The sequence below is a fragment of the Mytilus galloprovincialis genome, chromosome 1 (genome assembly GCF_965363235.1).
Source record: "Mytilus galloprovincialis chromosome 1, xbMytGall1.hap1.1, whole genome shotgun sequence".
Taxonomy (NCBI): domain Eukaryota; kingdom Metazoa; phylum Mollusca; class Bivalvia; order Mytilida; family Mytilidae; genus Mytilus; species Mytilus galloprovincialis.
The window spans coordinates 109,957,552-109,979,928 of record NC_134838.1 but is presented as its reverse complement, the minus strand read 5'-3'; the positions used below and the strand labels follow the sequence as shown (position 1 = coordinate 109,979,928).

The following is a 22,377-nucleotide window of genomic DNA, read 5'->3' as shown; positions in this document are numbered from 1 at the left end:
GACAAAAATTATTCAACGTTTTATTATGTATCATGTATAAGTATAAACATTTTTGTTTGAACCCGGTAAGAAATATGTTCGAATAAGATGAAATAATATCGTTTGAACATGCAAAGGTGTCACCTGTTAATCGTGTCAATCTTGTTTTCCACAATAAAACAACACTTTTTGAACAAAAATCGTCCTCTGCTCAGTATAATAGTTCATAAGTACTCGTATTCATATAATATCATTCTAAAATGTTAAATGTTGAAAACTATTGAATACTAGCGATTTTAAAATGGAATACGTGCACTATCCGAAGTAAAAATGTATTTGGTTTTCTTTCTTGTTAATATATGTAGTCAGATTGATATTATAAAGGACATTATTGGGTTTAGCATTGGCCTTGCTATTGTATATTACAGTATACATCCACCTTCTATCTATACATCTAAAAACATATACATACACGAACCAATGGAGAGTGATGAATGTATCTTGAAAAGTCACAGCTTTTTCTTTTGATAATTCAATCTAGTTAATAAAACATATTCTATTTATCTGAATTTTTACCGTTTCCGTACTCAATATCAATCCAGTTATTGTTCTATTCAATCAAACGAACTTTCATTCGATTGAAGTTATTGAAATTTTTGTCCGCCAGTCTAACATGTTGATCAACTCGGAGATATGACTTCTTTGTAACATTCATGCTATGCTCAAATGAGGCACTTGTGAAATTGGCACTAATACTCACAAATTATACAGGACACATTACACAATATTTTATAGTTTCTTTGTTGGGTGATGTGAATTGCAAAAATAGATGCAATGTGTGTGAAGTATAACAGCGTATGTCACCACACTAGAGCCACATTCCAAAAGCAATGTTTTGTTTGAACACTGACGTCCGTGCCGGATTACTCGGGCTATTTTGATGTTTAGACAAAAGCACAGGAGTTTGTTAAAGATGATTGTTTTGCAAATGATTTTCATTTTTTTTGGATGACGTTGAAGCTATTCACCACATATGGTGATACGTTAGAAGACTTTCAATACACACACAGTCAATTTCAATTTCACGTTATTTTTGTAATCTAACGACATTGCTCATTGTGATATACTCCGCTTTCCGACAACTCACTTTCTCAATATTCTAGTGTTTATAGCCACATCTTTTCGAGAAGTTTATTGTTGACTTGCTCGGGTTTTTTTTATTTGGTGTTGGAATACATACTTTTGAATCTTGGAGCTTGACTTCAAGAGATGCTACAATCAATCTTAATGAGCCGATTTGTAGCATTTGAGGGGTTTGTTGCAGAAAGTGTCAGTATTTTAAGAGTAAAAGTCCGAAACTATCATTTTCTCTGTAAAAGTGCTGAAAGTATCAATGATGGCAATTTTGGATTGAAATATGTTTTATGTAAATTTTATATTGGAGTGTCTGATGTATATTATTGCTATTGGTGATAAAGTTGTGTAGGTTTGTCACTTTTGTTTCATGGTAAATTAATTTTGGTCTTACACGGTCATTTTGGTCTGAGCATCATCTGAAAAGTCTGAATAATAAATTATTTATTCATATTCAGTCTTTCAGTCAACTTTTATACTAATCAATTGCGGTAGTTTCACTACTGTTCAGACAATTCACTTGCAGTCAATTCAGTATTGTTCAGGGGCTTTGCAGACAAGATTGTATAATATTGATGGGTAAAGGTGAATAAGATAAATAGATCTTAATTGATTGCAAGTGACAAAATCCAGAAAGTTCAGTGTCTTACTAAAATAACATTATTAATTATTATACTTCACGTTAAAATGCCATATTTTGATTGGCTAATGCGAGGGTGTTAATTTACTCTATCACATGGCTGAGCGGGCGACAAATTTTTTAAATGTTACCCTCTCGTCTAGACCAATCAAAAGTCTTAATTTAAAGGACAAGGAATTACATTTACATCTAGTTATTAAAGACAATGCCAAAGTTTTCGTTTTGGCTCAGATTCTATCATTTTGCTGTCAAAATAAAAAATGAAACATTTGTTGATTTTTCTAATACCTGTAACGTTGTTTTGTACGTGACGTCATAGAAAATGCTTTTAAATTTAATTCATCTGTAAAAGACAATGATGATAGAACATTCAGTTTAATAAAGTAAATAACACATAGCTGAGAGGCTAATAGAGCAGATTGGTTCCCCTCGAAAACACATTGTCAACATTGGCTTCGCCGCGGTGAACAATGTTTTCTCGGGGTAACAATCTTCTCTATCACCCTCTCAGCTATGTGTTATTTATATAATATTGTTAAATCTTTTTAAGATCTTTTCAGATCACTGTATAACAAATAGACTATAACAAAATTAACCAACTTAACATTTACATAAAAAAAAATAATAATTATAATAATGCATAAAACAAAATGTTGAAATAGTAGAATTTTCTTATGCAAGTGACCGAATTTGATCAGGATTTCCTTTTTATTAGTGTTTTAAGTAGTTCCAACAAAACCAAAAAAAAAAAAAACGCAGATAAGATATTTCGATCACAAAATATTGCATATAGTTTATTGAATTAAGCGACACATTATGAAAGGACATATAAAAATAAGTAGTTGCCCTATATTATACACGGTGCTACAGCAATAATCATGCAGTGTCAGTTGCTTTCCAGATATAATCGCAACAAGCTTTTCAGGATTATAAATTGAGAAATTATCAATTGCCTTATTTTAGTGCACATACGGTGCATTTATATGTTTTTCATGTTAATTTGACATTTCACGACATTTGATTCTGAAAGTAAATGATTGAAGCGATAAAATAATTTATTTACGAGTTACAAAACAATATACACTATTTCAACCTGTAGGACAAACATTCACTTTTACAAAGCTTTCAATTTGATTATTCAACAGAAGAAAAGAAATTAATAAGAAACGTTCTGAAAAGTCTTTGATAATATCAGTGGACTTTTACACATGACCAAATTACATAATAGGAGATGCAGGATTATACAACATCATACTGAAAACTTACGTAATAGTATTGCACTTTTGAAGTGCAGTATTTTACATGAGTTGTTTTCGTTTTTTTTTTTATATAAATAAGGCAGTTAGTTTTCCCGTTTGAATTGTTTTACATTGTCCTTTCGTGGCATTTTCTAACTGACTTTGCGGTATGGGCTTTGGTCATTGTTAAAGGCCGACGGTGACCTATAGATGATAATTTCTGTGTCATTTTAGTCTCTTGTGGAGAGTTGTCTCATTGGCAATCATACCACATTTTCTTTTTTATAATAAGTAATGATTGAAATTCTGTATTAAACCAATGCCTTTCGTTTATCATGCTTTTGAGATTGATTTACAACCCCTTTTATGTCTTTTATGTTAATCTTAAGATACTAGATTGGTTTCAAGAAAGGAAAAAATATATATAAAAAGTAAAATCAACTACCATGTGATATGTGACAAAGGTGGGGTATAATTGGTTACAATCGGAACGATTGAGTTTGAAACAAAGATACAGGTCTGTTGTACGGTGTGGTTGTTCGCCATGATTAATAAAAGAAACAGTAGTTTATCGCTGTTCTATATAATAAGGGAACAATCGTCCATCTCGGCAAACTGAAAAAAAGTGTGATTTGCCTTTTGATACCACTAAAATGACACGTTTCTTGTTTTTTAAGGAATGACTTGAAATATATCAATGTATTGGAAATAAATTATAAAGTATATAAGTTTTATTAGTGAACTAACCATCGTTTACATTAAAGAATATGTTAACCTTATAAAATTTAATTTCATGTCGGGAATTGCAAAAAGATACACATAATTTCGGTCATAAATAATAGCAATACGCGAAATGGAAATCATGACACTCAAAGCCTTTCCTTTTATTGTAAAAGTTAAATTGATTTCTAAAGAAAGAAATATTTTTTTATATAATTTGTTATCTGTTGTAAAATATTTGTCTGGTGCTATTAACAATATGTAGTTATATTTATAAATATATGCTGATGTCGCAAAATCAAGTGTGATTTGTTAGTAAAAGCTGATGGAACATTATCTTACTGGATTTGTTTCTGAGCTTAAGATACGAGTCTTTAGGGACTCTATATTTTGATTATACCGGCTATGACATTTGATTCTATGTCTAAAATAAGTCAATGATCTACCGAGACATTAAGGACGATTTTTGGTGAACAGTCACGATAATGTGTTATTCAATTAAAAGACCGTTGTGAATAATTTTAGCACAGCTTACATCATATTGAAGTCGTAATTTCTTTTATTTATTAAATTTCTTTTCTTTAACTGTTCGAATAACATGACATTTCAACGTTATTTAAATGAATGTATGTTACGAAAGGAGAAATCAGATACATAAAAGATGGAGACTGGTTTTAGAATGAGTCAACTCTCCACAAGAGACCAAATGACACAGAAACTAACAACTAGAGGGTCACCGTATGGTCTTCAACAATGCACAGCGCCCATACCGCATAGTCAGATATAAAAGACCTAGAAATTCTAAAGATGAAACACAATTTAAACTAGAAAATAAACGGTATAAAATATGAACAAAATAATGAACGAAAAACTAATATGGTTTACATCAATAAACGTTAAGCACTGAATTACATGCTCCTAACTTCAGACCGGCACATAGATAATGTTGCAAGGTTAAACTTGTTAGAAGGCACCAGTTTGCCCCTAACCTGGACAAATTGTATAAAAATACAACATAAGAACAAACTATACAAATCAGTTGATAATGGCTTATATACATCTAATAAAAACACAGAGTGAACGTGGACGAGTACTTATACATCCCAACACAACAAACAAAAAACAACACTTAACCCCTTTCCAAATATTATAATGTTGATGTAATTCTTGTGACTTTTTTATTAATGTTCTAAAGTTACAATGCATCTCGAGCTTCGTGTTCATAAATAAAGACGTGACCTAGATATCGAGTTGCACTGTTCATATCGTTAAACACACCAACAAACGAAAATACAATAGTACCCTGACTTTCAAGCTTGTTTTACTTACTTTTTTTACATTATCAATCCATGATCTAAATTATTCTCACTTTCTCTGCACGATCAGTGCTAGGTATTTTGTACCGAAAATTTGGTCGCAAGTGTTTTGGAAGATAATTTTGTTTTAAGCACGCTGACTAATCGGTTTCGTTTCCCTATTGCATTTAATATTGTTTTTGAACTTAACGGGTACGATTTGGCACTGTAATTGTTTTACTTACGCGATCAACGTTACTACATTTATTAACAATCATTTGTCTCGACATTTCGAATCACTGTAAATGGGAAGGATTGATTAATTGGTCTTTTATTTTTTATTTTTTTTTCGATAAAGTTGTTACTATGAACATCATAAAAAGCAAATTCGTTTTGTCTCCTGTACATTGTAGTATTGCAGTTTTAAAATATTCACATTTTCAGATTATGACAGACAATCATTGCTTCGTAATCGAAAGTGAAAGCAAGTTATTTATCCGATGCAAATAATCAAATATGAAACACTGAACCCTTCAATTAATGTTTGTTGATTGGTAATTTTTTGTCAATGTTCTAGAAATTAGATCGTAGAAAACGTATTAATTATAAAAGAAAATTACAATATACTGATTCGCAAGAGTCGTAAAGAAAAATTGGAAAACAATCTGTTTTGTATGTTTGTCAGAAATCTGTCGTAAAAAAATAGAAAAGCATACATATACTTTTAAATTGTTGCAGACATTGGTATACCAGTTAAATAAAACCAGTTTAATACTATAAGGTCTGTTCCAGACACCTGCTTACCGTTTTGTCTGGAGTAAGATACTAAACTTAAAATTCGATGAATACTTTATCTTCATTTGACAAAATCATAGAAAATAGACGAACTAATTGATGCTCATTTCATCTGCTGTTCAAACGATAACGTTAATGACTTAACTGCATTGGTTAACATGTCGATCATGTGCCAATTTGTATTTTTCAAGAGAAAAATTGAAATGGTAATTAAGATAGTTGGACAAGAAAAGCCTTGGGTTGAATGCACTGAATTAGACTTAGCACGGCTTTCTATTTATTGAAGCGTAAGTGTAAGTAAAATATCGTAAAATCGTTCCATACTTAAAATTTGAAATGTCCAATTGTCAAAGTTGATGTAAACCTGAAAATTTAGAACATTATGCAAAATTTTATCCATCGCTTTTATATATTTTTCCATCAAATATATACCCTGTTGCAAAAAGTTCGCTATAAACTTTTGATTGTGTGATCCGTCCATTTCAAAAAATGAAATTAAATCAAACAAGCAAACAATAGCATGGCCAAAATAAGACAAAACCCCCCAAACTATCTAGCAAAATACTGCCTAGAGATTGATTTGCATGAACTGATGAGCTCCAGAAATGCCCATGTTTATTCTTCACTTGTAACTTTAGTCGTTTTACATCTCTTTAAATCTTTTGATAAAAAGTAGAAGAACAGCATCTCCTTAATACATGACCAATTATGAAAGTTTGAAATTGAAACAGTTGATTTTGTGAACAAAGGAGAGACAAGTCCGTTTCCAATAGAAACGATAAGGACATTAAATAATTTAATAATAAAAATGCACCAAAGACACTATAAAGGAACCAACCCGATTTACAAAGTGCACAAAAGGCAAAAGGCTCCCTGTAAGGGTGTAAGACATTCCCGATTAGCACACTTACTCTTTAAATGAATAATTTATCAAATTATTTAAAGCATCTGGATGCTTATGCAATTTCGTCTATTTGTGTTTTTAGTAATATATATTTTTGTACGTTAATTTTATGAAAAATCATGTAAAAATCCTTAGCGTAACAAGAATTTTAAGATTGTCTTGAAAATGAATAAACAATGCAACACCAATTGACATGATATAAAGACCAAGAAAACATGATATAACCTGTTATCCTATTGCGGTTTCATTTCCATTGTCTGTTTTGATATATTTTTACAACTGACTATCAGCTTGTTATTTTTTGTCAATTTAGGACTGAATTCTTATTACCTTAGAATCTATATTTGTCTTTGGACATCGATGCGTTCGTGATCTTAACTGTTTTTCTCACTATGACGTCATACTTGGAAGTAAACAATCATTACAACTTCATCTACTTCAATAACTATTTTAAATAAGTGTCAGGTTTTTATGGTTTCCACATAAACTGAAATTTATCAGGAATATCTTTTATTGTTTGGTTTCGAAAGTCACGGTTTAATTACTGGTATAAATTGTAGAGAAAACAGATCCCAAACTACTCCTATAAAATTACAAATTGTTGAATTTATGTTGCAATTAAATTTTATCAACAACAATTGAATCGATTAAAGATGCCTTTTGTTTTTTGTCTGGCATTTAAAGCCGTATTCAAAGTGGAAACAATAAACAACATATTCAAGTGGTGGATCTAGCGTTTTCAAATTCATAGAATGACAGATCTGTTCCCATTAATCCACCGACAAAAGGGAATCCGACATTTAGATTAAAAAAAGTACTGAAACCTAATATTCGAGCAAAAGGTGGATATGACCCGCCTCTAGATTCGCTTCATATATCGCTGTGTATGCAATTTGTAGAAAACAGTAATAGTTATTCTATGACGGCCGAAAAAGTTTTGGACGAAAAATCAGTGCTTGAAAAACTCTCTCGAGTTTAACTAAAAGAAACATCAAATATATGTGTCCGTTATAATTACAATATATATCATTATAATAAATGCAATCCTCTCACTTACTACAATATATAATATTCATAAATTAAGTTATTCCCCCAAAAATATCTATCCGATTTGGAATTTAATTTTGTTCCAATACTTTAAATAAAGGCAACAGTAGTATACTGAATTATCATTAATATGGTCATATTTATAAATGAAACTGTTTACAAAACTTTAGAATTTTTGAAATACTAAGGCTTTTCAACCTCAGGAATAGATTACCTTAGTGGGCAAACTTTTTGGAATTTTGGTCCTTAATGCTCATCAATTTCGTACTTTATTTTGGCCTTTTTGACTTTTTTGGTTTTGAGCGTCACTGATGAGTCTTTTGTAGACGAAACGCGTAATTACAAAATTTAATCCTGGTATCTATGATGAGTTTATATACTGCTGTTCGAAAATCATTAATCGACTGAGAGAAAAATCCGGATTACGAACTAAAACTGAGAGAAACACATCAACTATAAGAGGAAAAGGTATCCTTCACCTTACTAACACATACCACATATGCATGAAACGTTGTTTACCACTGAATATTCATACACTGACATATACATGTACAGTCAAACCTGCGTAAGAGACCAACTGTACTAAGTAAAAATCTGTATCGTAAGACCATCAATTTTAGATTCCGCTGTAGGACATTCCATATGGTTTGAACCTGTATTAAAAGACCACCTGTCTCCAGAGACCACTTTTTGGTTCACCCTTAATTGGTCTCTTAAAACAGGTTTTACTATTACAGTGAAAACTGTCCAAACCGAACACCCACGGGACTTTGCGTTTTGTTCGGTTTTCACAGGTGTTCGGATTATAGAGGTAAACGGAAGTCGACACCAAATTAATTTTGGCACTTACTGACAAGGGATTATAGGTGACACAATAGACGACAATTTATTTTTGTGTTGATTTAGATGTAAATGTAAAAAATATAAGAACTGATAATCAACGTTTTGCTTCATTTTTATTAAAAAAATCAAACGCCACTCCGTCAATCACGCTCGTCGTTGTGAGATGTCCGACATAGAGAGATTTTGCTTTTGATAATTATTTTCTCATCTATAATTCACTGACTAATTCAGGTTCGCAGTCGCTGTCAAATGACGATTCCGTAGTTGAATCCGGAACGTCATTGTACACACGAGTTCTCGGACTAAACTGGTCACCTGCTGATAAATACTTCGGCACACGATAAGAGTGAAACAAAAGCAGGGGTCCAGTTTATTCTCGGACTTTATCGTTGCTGAATAGCTAACGGAAGTCTTTGGGAGCATCCGTATCAAATATATTGGGCCTCTATCGGGAATGACATTGACCTTGTGTTGCACGACTTCTTAATCCAGTGAAAAGCTTTAAAACTATTATTTAATTAAACAGCTTAGCTACAAAATAGCAGTTGCGATTTTGTGGTCGTAATTATTTGAGTAACGTGCATTTAATTGATCTGAAAGTTCCTTCCTTGTCATTATCGGCCATGGGGGTAGCTGACCAGTTTAACGTTTCTTTACAAAAAAATTACTTTAGACATGGACACAAACATGCTAACTAGTTTGTAATAACAACTCACCAGTTAATTAACCTCAAATACCCTCGGGGATACTATGTCTTCCTGTGTTTGTTTAATTAAATCATGCAAATAATTAAAAATGCTTTTTTGTTTTGATTGCTATTGATCGATTTTGACAGGTAATTTTTAAAGACAAATTTACTAACTAGCCTTCAAAAAGCGTTCGGAATTCGGTGTTGACAGGGTTCGGTTTTGTCAGGTTAGATTAACGTTAATTGATAGGGACATTTTTCGGGACTTTAAAAATTGTTCGGTTGAAACTGAAATTCGGTTTTATCAGGGTTCGGTTTACCCAGGTTTCACTGTATTTCAAATACAAAGTACATGCACAAATGAATTGTGAAAAATTTAGATTATTTTTTCAGCTTATTTTGGTCATTTTACGTGTATTTAAATAAAAATCATGTTGAACTTCTTTATAATAATAAAACTATAAATCAAGGTACATACATCTTACACGTTTATGTATTTCACATCAAACCTTTTATGGTAATTTTCTATACAATGCACAACAATGTCGCCATTTAACTCAAAAGCTAACCAGACCTTTAAACAGACTTATTTAGAAGTGATAAAGTTACGATATTGTTGTTGGGTTATTTTTTTTGTAGTTTGATGTTGATTCACTCTTGGGTTCTTTGCATCGGAAATACACAAATTTATTCTAAACTAGTTATTTGCATGATACATGTTATGTTTTTCTCGTAAATTTTGTTGCCCATTTTAAGCCTTGTGTGCTGTTATTTGTTATTTTATTTTGGTTCATTTATATGTTTTGGAGTACATTTTTTCCAGCTCTTATTTAGAGTGGCTTCTTTTGTAAATATGTTCAATTGAATTATCGGGTTTATTTGTGTTCACCGTCACACCTCACCACTGTGTAATACAATATAAAAATAAAGAAGTGCTATATAAAGGCAACAGTAGTATACCGCTGTTCAAAACTCATAAATCCATGGACAAAAAACAAAATCGGGGTAACAAACCAAAACCGAGCGAAACGCATTAAATATAAGAGGAGAACAACGACACAACATCGAAACGCAACACACACAGAAACAGACCAATCATCAGACAAAACACCACGAGAATAACAAATGTAACATGAAAACCAAATACATGAATTTGGGATAGACAAGTACCGTGCCACGTCTTATCTCAATATCTCAAAAATAAGAGAAAACACAAACGACTCAACGTTAAAATGCAACACAAAGAGAAACGAACAATATATAACAATGACCATCTTCCTGACTTGGTACAGGACACTTTTAAAGGGGAATAAAAGTGGTGGGTTGAACCTGGTTTTAAGGCATGCCAAACCTTGATATGATTGTCAATAAAACAACTCTCCACAAGAGACAAAATAACACAGAAATTAACAACTATAGGTCCATTCGTTTGATGTGATTTATCTTTGATTTTGCCATTTGAATAGGGACTTTGCGTTTTGAATTTTCATCGGAGTTAAGTATTTTTTTTGTGATTTTTACTATTTACTATACTGCCTTCAACAATGAGCAAAGCCCATACCGCAAAGTCGGCTAAAGGTCCCGGAATGTGTTTAAAAAGATGCACACAACTCTCCAATCTTTCAATGAGTGATTTCATTATTGAAAGATGGGAAGAGTTTTGTGCATAGTTTCATGATTTTCTATGAGTTTCTGTTAAATAAGCTGTGATGTGAACCTTGGACTTTTTATAGTCGGTACTTTATAAGTACGGTAGTTATATATTGCTTGACCGAATATTTTTGCTTTTACACAATCTTTAGTCTGATGTTCAAATTTAAAACATTGCTGTCCTGAACTATTTTTATGACAAATAAAAACTCTTTACAATCAGTAGTGTGACTCTCAATATTTGATTCAAAAGTGATTTTCAGAGTTTACTGGAATAAGGATTACCACACACAATGTCACACAAGGCCATTCGTTGCGTCTGCTTTAATCTTGTCAGTTTCTGGAACTATTTTGGAAGTACGAGTATATACTTTGAAACCGATTAACCGACTACTTTCTCCAAAGCTACTTGTAGTCAGTTGCGATGATGGCATTTGTTGGGTGAACGCCGGTGATTGATTTATCCAGTATCTGTGTTATACTGTTGGTGTCCTTGAACTCTATTTTTCCTATAATTGTCATTTTCTTTCTCATTAACTTTCTGTACACAAATTAAGAAATCGCACCTGCAGCACGATTTACTCTTTATATCTACCCTTCTGGGAAGATCCAATATGAGATCACAAAATTAATCACCTTTTCTGTACTATTAAGTTATCAAATGTCGTTTGCTTAATACTGTCTAGAAAAGTAAGACAAAAGTGTTTCCAAAACGATAATATTAATTTTGATTCATCTCCACGTTAAAACAAATGCGGGGAACTACATTTTGGATGAACCATTAACAATCGATTAAAAGGAATAAAACTATCTAGAATCAGTTTGAATTATGACTTTATTTTGAGTGAATTTGTCCTTTTTGCATTAGTGTCGATATTCATAAACGGTCTCGTATTTGCCTTGTATACTAGTGATTGTTTCTATATTCTTTCGGATAAAACCTGAATATAGTTAAATAAATAAACTCATCATAGATACCAGGATTAATTTTTGTATTTACGCAAGACGCGCATTTCGTCTGCATGCAATGAAGTTATTGGAGTTTACCATCGTATTAGTATACATAAGCGATTGATAGTGGTTTCGCATAGCGAATAAAGTATCGATTTAGTAAATAATTTCTCTTTTACAATATCTTATACTGTTAATACGCATAAAATTAGGAATATGAAAACGTAAGATCTAAACCGTAACAAAGTTATTTTTTAAAATGTATTACCACCCTTACATTTGCTATCTTTAGATTTTAAATTAAATAAATCAAATAATCAAGACACTCATACAGTGTTACGTCTCCTTGTTCATCAAACGTAAAAGTAAATTGTCTTCTATCATATGTGCTTCGTGCTGCAAGTCCTTTAATGAAAGTCAATTACAGTATTGGACATTAGAATTATATAATTGTTTCGTGTTAAGAGATTCTTAATTTTAGATTAAAAAAATCCAGCCAGTTTCGTTTTATTGTTGATTACACATGGAAGATGTAATAATTTAGAGAAGAAAAATCATTCAAATGCAACACATCCTATGGTTATTACTCTTTTGACCGAATAAAGATAAACTAATTATTGTATCTAAATGTTCTATTGATGTATTTTCACAAAACTTATATTAATGATTCTTTACTTGACCGACAAAAGCTAAACTACCATTAAAATGATGTATCTAGTGCATTCAATGGAAAAAAACCCCGAATTTAACAAAATGAATCTATTTTAGAGACCATAATGCAATATGCTTTAGATTACGCATTACATAAGTGGTTTTGGATATAAGATATTGTGAAAATTAATGATCATCCGGGAGCGGGAAGAGTTGTCATGGCAGTTATCTAGGATCCTACACTCTCATCAATCTACAACTTAACTTTTTGGTAATACTAGAAGGTGACCGACAAAAATATTTATGAATAAAACACATTATTACGTTTTACCTGAGATGATTGGTTTTTGAAAATGAAATAAGAATATATACGATTGCAATGTGCATACTCGGCGGATCTGTTCAAAATATACACAAGTAGAAGTTTTATACTTATTTTTTTATATCTTATAATTATCTTCATGCCAATGTTTTGTTTTTCTTGAACACTTTATTTCACAATCGTCATAGACATCTGATATAGATAAATACATTTGATTTTGTTTGTTGAGAATACAAACTTATTATTTAAAGGAAAGTTCAATAATTCGATAAAGTAAAGACATATATAATATACAATTAATTTCACTCTATCAACTAACAGACATACATAAATGAAAGTAGGATCGCAAGTAAATACAACAACTGAACATTAAACGTTGCAAACGGATTAATTCAGTTGAAAATCTGTTCTGATAAAAAATTAACGTTGTACAACAGCTTCCACAATAAAAGCTTGTGAGATATGTAACAGTATTTAACAATTGTTCAAATTTCATCAATTTTTCAAATTCGCAAAAATTGTTAAACAAATGTCTGTTTTGGTTCTTGTTTTTTCATCTGAATGTCCCATTTAGGTACCAAATATAAAACGTAGACGAAATGTGTATCCGTACTTGTAAACATCACAACATCTAACATTTTTGTTTTGCGTTAACATGGCAGATCATTGCAGGATATCGCAGTGTTTAATGTTCTCATAGTGCTGGTGATATATCATCTGATGGTTTCAAGAATGTATTAAACCCGGTATTGGATATGCATACAGTTGGTAAATGTAGTCGATGTTTCTCCGCTAAACATATAACTTTTAAGTGTACAACAAGGAATATTCGACTAAGAGTCCGAATATCACCTGGATGGATGCCATGTCTTCTTATGGACTATTATCTTGTGGGCTATTACGATTAAAACAATGACCAGCGTGTATGACCAATTCATTACAGCAATTATACATACTTTATTGTGCTATAAACCACCAGAGTTCAATATGATACTCATCTTTCTGTAATTCAAAGATTACACAATCTTGTTTATAACCTAATTCGCTCGAGGTAACATGCGTCATATCAAGTGTTGCGTATCAATATCTGTTTTCACCAATTACCATGTCGAAATAAAATAACATCATATAACAACTCTTAATTAAATCGCTTTTAATCGAATTCCTCATATGGAATAATTGCTATCACATGTTTTTAATGATCATAAGATCTTCTATTCTGAAACTAACCTTAGTACAACATGGGTTTTGCATTAAAGACATTGTTTTAAGTCTTTATAAAACAATTCACAATGTTTTGTTTTGCAATAAACTGTTTATTTATATCAGTTTAATATAACAGTATCTACAAAATAAGCATGAAGTTTGATGTACTACCTTTGAAATTCTCATTTCCTACAATTATCAAACACGGACTAAGTTTTAGTGATTTTGTAAAAACATAAACATTGTTAAAATCAAAAACACAGTGAAGAACTGTTCCAAAGACAGTTTAGAAGTAAAGGAATTAACACCTTTTTTTCCAAATAAACATATTGATTATATTTTCTCTTACTTTAGAAACAAAATAAAACCTGTAGAAAAGGTATCGATATTTTTTATGAATGTTGAAATCACTGCAAAGTTCCTTGTGTGTTCTTTCTCAATTTATTTGGTTGTTCTAATTTGTCTTGCAGTTTAAAGCCAAGTCAATCGTATGTGATAATAATAAGCATTTGATATTGTATCCGGTATCTATAAACTATTCAACACTTATTTATGTTTTTCTGTAGTGACCTATTCTATTTCAGGGAATAGCTTTTTTCTCATATACATGGAAGTTGGGTGAAGTGTTATGCAAGCTTGTCAACTACTTACAGAATGTGTCAGTATTGTGTTCTGTTATGAACCTGACAGGTCTTAGTTTAGAAAGGTGTGTATTTATTTTCCTGATTTCTCTGTGAAATTTCAGTCCAGTTAGCTTTGATTAAAACAAGCAAACGTAAACAATTTACAAACGGAATAAGTGGCCAATACTATCTCATATATCTATCTTTCACTTAATTTATAGTATTTACTCTGAAAAAGATAAAGATGCGCATACATTGTTTCCAACCTATCTATCATCCATTTCTATGTATGAAAATGTTTTCTATTTTACAGATATTATGCCATAATCCACCCATTGAAAGCTAAATACAGATGTACTCTAACGTTAGCTAAAAAGACAGTATTGTGTATTTGGTTATCTAGCTTTATATTGGCAGCTCCAACGATTGTTGGTCAGGTAATTGAAAATTGAAGACCTTATTGAGCAAACTTACATGTGTCAGGAATCGCTTCAACAAAAATTAAAAATGAAAACAAATAATAAAAAAAAAAAAAAACACTCAATTTGTATGGCATTATTTTTGGAAGTAAGAAGTAAGAACCAAGAGGGTTGTACAAAACGAATTTAATACACTTATTAAAATATCTGCATCAAGAGACCACTGTATTTGCAGTAGTGCTTTGTCTTCTTCTTCTATATACGTCATTCTGTAAAATGAATAAGTGGAGACACGGGACATGCATCAACGACTATTCATCAAATAACACAATAAAAGCGGATTCGATATAAAATAGGGATATGTGTTTATCAGATTGTCTTTTATTGTTTGTCATCTTTTCTTACCAAATTATTTCTAAAGGGAAAAATCATTCCATTTAAACATACATCATTTTATTGTTCACGTCATTTCTTCAAACAGTCCCGCTCTTACTGGATAACTGGAACTTGATAAAAATATTACGCCGACCTATATATTGAATTTACAAATACAACTAACAAAAAATAAAACATAACAAAAAATAACAAACAACAGTCACAACGCTTCAATCTTGTAGCAGTATAAGCATAAATGGTTCAGATGTCAAAATCAAAAGTGTTTGATTTGTATGACCTATTAATTATCTACAACAGTTTGTTATAGCGCCGTTGTCTGTTTGAATATTCTTTTAATCATTGTAATCTTTGGATGAATTTGAATGCGTAGATGATAAATAAGTTGTCTGTTTTTAGATATCTCAAATGCATAAGCATGTTTTAAGCGTTTAATGTGTTTGAGCTTTTGATTTTGCCATTTGAATTTTCATCGGAGTTCAGTATTTTTGTGATTTTACTTTCTGTAATACTAAACACTTTATATTGTTTAAATACACATACCACTCAGATAAAACTGAAGCAATTTTGGACTAAATTCATACATATTTTCTGGTATCTTTAAATATATATTTAAATCTGTTATCTATAACACAGAAGACTTTTTTACTTATCGTTATATTTTAGATCCTTACGATACAATGTATTTGGTATGTATTTCTACATTCTAGATCAATACGAATATAGTTACGGTATACCTTACATTTTATTTTACTGCATCACAGATTCATACGATTGTAGTTTAGATGTACATTGTATTTGATATTCCTTTATTTCAGATCCACAAGACTGTAACTGGTGTTCGCCGTACTGCTCATTGGTGTATAATAGAGTGGGAACATGATAATATCAGTAAACTCTATGGTGTATACATGTATTTAATAGTCTTAGTTATACCTGTTGTATTAATGACTTTTGCCTACGGAAGCATATCTTTTAAACTTTGGAGATTACGATATTGTAAATCAACTACTGATAATACTAACAAGTGAGTATACAAATAAAGAGCGAGGTTATAGTAATGTCTTTTTATATACTGAGCTTATAACACTACCATGTGTTAATGACTGGTTGTTCAAAGTTTTGTAATATAAAAAGGGATATCATATAATATGATTGCCAATGAGACCACTATCTATCAGATAAGATAATTGTAAGAGACTATAGGTCCCCGTACAGCTTTTAACAATGAGAAAACCACATACCGTAAAATAAGCTGTAGAAAGCACTGATATTAAAAATGTAGAATAATGTTTTCAAATGAAATTAGTTATGTACAAAACAATAAACGAAAAAGAAATATAATAATCAGCAACCACTGAATTACATACTTCTGACTTGGGAAAAGCACTTACATAATGTGGTGAGGTTAAACATAGAAGCCAGCGCTCAACCCTACCCAAAACTGGCACAATGGTGTAACATCATTATAATAAACTACAAAGATCAGTCGAGTCATCAGATTGACACAGAGCGCCATAAAATATTTAACAAAAAAGGACTAAATTAAGGCGACAGTATTTTTACAAATTAGAATTTAATCAATCGATAAAGAAGAGATACATCTAAGCAACAAACAAAAACAAAGGAAATCGAATGAACTACAAATGGCTGAGACCTGAGGCATTAACGAGTTAACAGCGTATTGACAGAGAAATGTATACGCCATACGAATGCTGAGAAATGAGAAGTTGACAATAGGAAGATGAAATCATTGCGTTTGTCATATATTCTAGTTTAAAGTCGACAATGTGTCAAAATCTAGAAAAATTTAAAGATCAAAATATGAACAAATCCTTTCCTTTCAATAGTATCTCAATCTGAAGTTTATTATGTTAGATATAAGCATTCATTAAAATGTGGACTATTAAAAGACACAAAGTACCATTCTAAGTGTAAAAACATGACTCTGTAAAGTAAAAAAAACTATTCAAAGCAATATGTGTTCATGACTTTTTAGCAAATACAACGTTAGTTATTTTAGAGTATAGTAAAAACAAAATCGATGTAGGTTCCGTCATAGCGAGTTAGCTAATCCTTGCTTTGTCACAATTATGATGAAAAGTTTGTCAAGAAAACTTACTAGTACACTTTTGCATACGTTCTTATAATCTGTATATTTATTTTTACACTTAAAAATATATGAATTACGCTTTCGTTTCAAACGTTCTCACTTTTAACAAATGCAGTATGTTTTATAGGGTTGCTAACGGAGGACTACGGGTATCTTTTACAGCGTATAAAAGTAGGGATGCCATATGTTTACGATGTCCAAAACCTATAATGAGTGACGAAAATGCTACAAGAAAACAGGTGATAGTGATTATCTGGTAACGTTGTCAGAATTAAAAAAATAAATTAAACATACATAAGTAATAGTTCACACAAAAAAAAAGTTAATATTAAAAGCACGATCAAATATCATAAAAACAGGCAACTCTACAACAAAAATAAACAAATAGTCAAATAACAGAAAACAAAACATAACATAACGTTTAACGTCATAAGACACGAGTGCCCGATGAAACATAATGTTCTTCCAATTCTTGAAGTAATGCATACAAACATCATAAACTTAGTCTTTTGTGCACGAATTTTTCCTTTTTTTTCGCATAAATTTCGTATATTCGTCAATTTTTTTTTCAATCGGTCAGTGTTGTTGTGAAAATATTGCAGGTAATTAAAGTTCGTGTTTTGAAGCCGAAGTTTAACGATGGTCACCTGTTTGTCAACAATCAACAAAAAATCAACAAAAAAGCATGGAAATTGAGCACGTGTTTAACATATAAATTCAGATAATAGTTTATTTTAATGACATCCATGCGTATTGCGATCACCGGATTTTTACAAGATGGGTCACACTGAAGTCACTTTGCATACGGAAAATATGTCGGGGGAATTGATTCCTGGAAGGAAGCAAATAAAATAAAGAAAACTTCTTCTAAATATGAATAAATTAAAGAATCTTCTTCAGAAAAAAGTATATGTACATAAGTTTTATAATGAAAACCATCAATTGAGATATAAAAAACATATGCATTATTTTTTTTTAATTTGAGGTTTCTTATGACTTAAATAACTGAACAATAGAATTGGCCTGAGATACCCCACAATAGTAAACTTCATAAAGTGTTGAACACACTTATATCCTATTTATCTTCAAGAAAACCATATCTAAACGACCAGATAACCTGTTTTACGACATAATAGAGCTGTTGTGACGTACGTAACTCGGTATATCATAATGCATTTACACAATTTTAGATGCAATTTGATTATGCTTACTTTAACAGAGACAATATGGCACGTTTTTGGTCTTTTGTTGCTATAATGAAATATAATAAAAAGTGGTACTTCAATACTTCAACTATGTACGTTAACTGCTTCAATATTGAATTTTTGGTAGTTCAAAAACGTCATCAGACCTTTAAACTGAATATAATTTGATTTCACTTAATGAACTTGTACTCTTATATCACACAAAACAATGTTGTTGTGCGAATTAAGAAACAACATCTCACTTAAGTAGATATATAATAGTCTTTGTTGATTGATGACTATAATAATGAAAGAAAGCTTAAGACGTAAAAAGACAGCTATATATTACTAATCTTGACAATGATAATGATACAAAAATCTTCGAAAACAACACTTAAATACCCCAATAGCAGATTTGATCGCCATCGATGTTGGTCTTATTTTGCAATGACATTCAACCCATATAAACTTCCTTGTTAGTCTAACTATTTCAGAAAAACACTCTTTCGGATTTCATTAAAATATATGAACCCTTACGTTTTTCTTGATTGTCATTATATATATATATATATATTGCCGGAAAGAAAAGAAACTACCTTAATGAACTTAGTTGCAATTAGTGCAAAAACAAGTCGATATTGATACTCTAATGTACAATGTATGATATATTAGGCTTACAATTTTATTTCCGGCGTCTTCCTGGTTGCTATAAGTAATCAGTATTTATCATGTTAGGTAAATTGATATATATTCGTTCAATAAATTCAAATTTAAGTTCATATCTGATTATGAACTCCAAACAACAACATGTGAGAGGTTTAGCTAGTTATAATACCAAGTTTTCAACGTAAGGAATATGACAGTTGTTTTCCTTTCATTTGATGTGTATGAGCTGTAGATTTTGTCATTTGATTTGGGACCTTCCGTTTCTTATTTTCCTTGAGTGTCGGTACTTTAGCTATTTGACTGTTTTCTTTCTTTTTATTACATTCTATTGGTAATCTGAATATGATTTTGAATCCAAAAAACGTACCATTCTGTGTAAAATGTGAAAACTGTGGACAGCCAAATGATTATATTAAGCTCAACGTTTAATATTGGTGTCGATATTTTTTATTCAAAGCTACAAAGTATAGTAATTCGTTGTATAAGAAAATTGGAATTGAAATCATGAAATAAATATAACAAAAAGAATAATTAAGTAAATTAAAAGTAAAATGATTCATTAAATGCAACAAATTTTATACGATGAAATGTTTTTATCATCTATATCAGGAATTTGGCAGTTGTTATCAAATGTAGCGTTTTTATGTATGTGTGCGCTGGTTTTTGTTGCACTTCCTTGTTCCTGTTGTTCATTTGGTTTTCATCTTATAGTTGATGTGTTCCCTCGGTTTAAGATTGCAATCCGGATTGTTTTCTCTCAATAGATTAATGACTTTTGATACTTTTACTACTGTTACCTTTCTTCATATACTTGAATAACTAAGTTTTACTATAAAACAGGTGTACATAGATTTCCCTTTTGAAAGTAAATCGTTTATCCTGTGATATCCAAATCTTCATTCAGTTATTGTCTTTCCGTCTTGACAGCTTGTCCATATCCTGTGCCTAAACCACGATCCTCTCGTTTAAAGTTTTGCAACCAGACAGCGAAAAAACGTAATTGAGGAAACATTAGAGCAAACTTGAAAGGAAGATATTATTAACCAATGCTGACCCGATAAAAAATAATAATACAACAAATTTTAATTCACAATCAGGAATGCGTGAATTGAAAATACAAAAAAACAACAACATTGCCTATCGTCTCACTTACTAACCAAGTGTTCCAGAAATATCTTTTGAAAGTTATCAATGATCAAAATCGGTAAACTTGGACACCTAAACCCGAAAGGTGATAAGCAGCCAAAGTCACCAAGTAAACTATTGTTATCGATTGCTCATTACAGTCATTATGTATTCGGATTGAATGTAAAAACAAAACCAAGATCACATTGGACTTGGTTTAGTAAATATGCATTCATTAGTTCAATAATTTTGCTTAATATTTATTATATTCACCAGGAACCAGACCTTTTTAAGTTGCTGTTTCGTTAACCTTTATTTATTTGCAAAGCGATACCTATTTATTCTCATATTTTTTTTTCTGTTTTTAGGTGATGAAGATGTTAATTGCAGTAGTAGTATTGTTTATATTGTGTTGGGGTCCAATTATGACGAACAATTTACTCGTATCATTCAAACTTATCGACAATTTGAACGTTGGAGACCTTAAACGTCCACGTCAAGCTATGTACGTTATGTCATATTTTAACAGCTGCATAAATCCATTTCTATATGCCTTTATGTCAAAAAACTTCAGAAATGCTTTTAAACAGACATTTTTATTAATTTGTCGTTCAAAACCAGTAGCACGGACAAGAAATGGATCCTTTATCCGATATTCATTCCAATCTAGATCGACCTCATTTATATCTGGTAAGTTAGATTGCAGAGAGAATGCCACAATATCTCGGGACACTACAACCTTATCTAGTCTGTCAGTTAATAGAGCTTATCAATCAAATCCTGCATCGTGAACATCAGAACAGACACATACTTTATTGAATCACTTGTTCTACTTGTCAACGACTGTCAATTCATTTGTAAGATGAAGATGACCAGTGTATAATAGTCTAAGCCAATACTGCTGCCTACTATTTGTTCTTCGGACTATTCAGCCACGATATACAATCATTTTATTCTATGGATTCATTGTTATAGATTATAAAGGGAAGGATGAATAATGCCCTGTCATACATACAATGAAAAGATTATAAACGCAATTACTGGATTTACGTTTGTATAACGTGGTCTGTGACATTGTAAAGCCCTATCAAAATTCTTTCTTATACTTGCTTCATACTAAATTGTGGATTTTCTGGTAACAATGCATAATTTCAGTGCTTTTACATTGATGAAATACAGAAAATGGTATGGATCAAACGAGGAAATTATTGTAAATTGGGACATTTAAGTGCAATGCTTGTGGTAAAATTGGTTAAGGCAAAATATATTTGGTTGTAATAAATCAATGTAAGCAAGATCTAACCATAACTGTTAAGACCTACTATAAACTTCTCCTTTATCATTATACATATCGAAGCACAAATAAAAACAAATTACGTTTTACAACATGTTTATATTATTATTCAAGCTGTACTGGTGTTATGTTTTCTTTTGATCCTAAAATTGATTCTCGCGATTGGTTGTGATTTAAACAGAAAGAATAAAGAACGATCAAAACGATAAAAAAAAAGCACAGTCAATACTCCCTCGATTTCATTAGGATATGAAAATGAATATGAATTGGGATCTTTGATTATTATACATCAGCATAACAATCGGCAAAAAACATTTTTCTATGCATAAATTTCTAAAATAACGAAGCTCTTTGAGTTGAGATTGGTAAAATTGAAATAGTATTTATCAAGGCACTTTTATCGGGTATTTGTCGGATCTGTTGACTGAGATGTGATTTTTCATACTTTAAATACAATAAAACAGTTAATTATCACAACTGTTCTGCATCCAATGCGC

General features: G+C 31.1%; 1 protein-coding gene across 1 annotated transcript in view; it reads left to right on the top strand.

The window, feature by feature from the left end:
• Window positions 1-21,965, top strand: part of LOC143064919 (allatostatin-A receptor-like) — a 53,982-nt gene extending 32,017 nt beyond the window's left edge. The window contains exons 3-7 of the mRNA XM_076238173.1: window positions 14,648-14,769; window positions 15,000-15,123; window positions 16,317-16,525; window positions 17,739-17,850; window positions 20,955-21,965. Of these exons, the coding sequence (XP_076094288.1) occupies window positions 14,648-14,769; window positions 15,000-15,123; window positions 16,317-16,525; window positions 17,739-17,850; window positions 20,955-21,377 (990 nt within the window). The 3' untranslated portion in view covers window positions 21,378-21,965. The remainder of the gene's footprint in view (window positions 1-14,647; window positions 14,770-14,999; window positions 15,124-16,316; window positions 16,526-17,738; window positions 17,851-20,954) is intronic.
• Window positions 21,966-22,377: the final 412 nt, after the last annotated feature.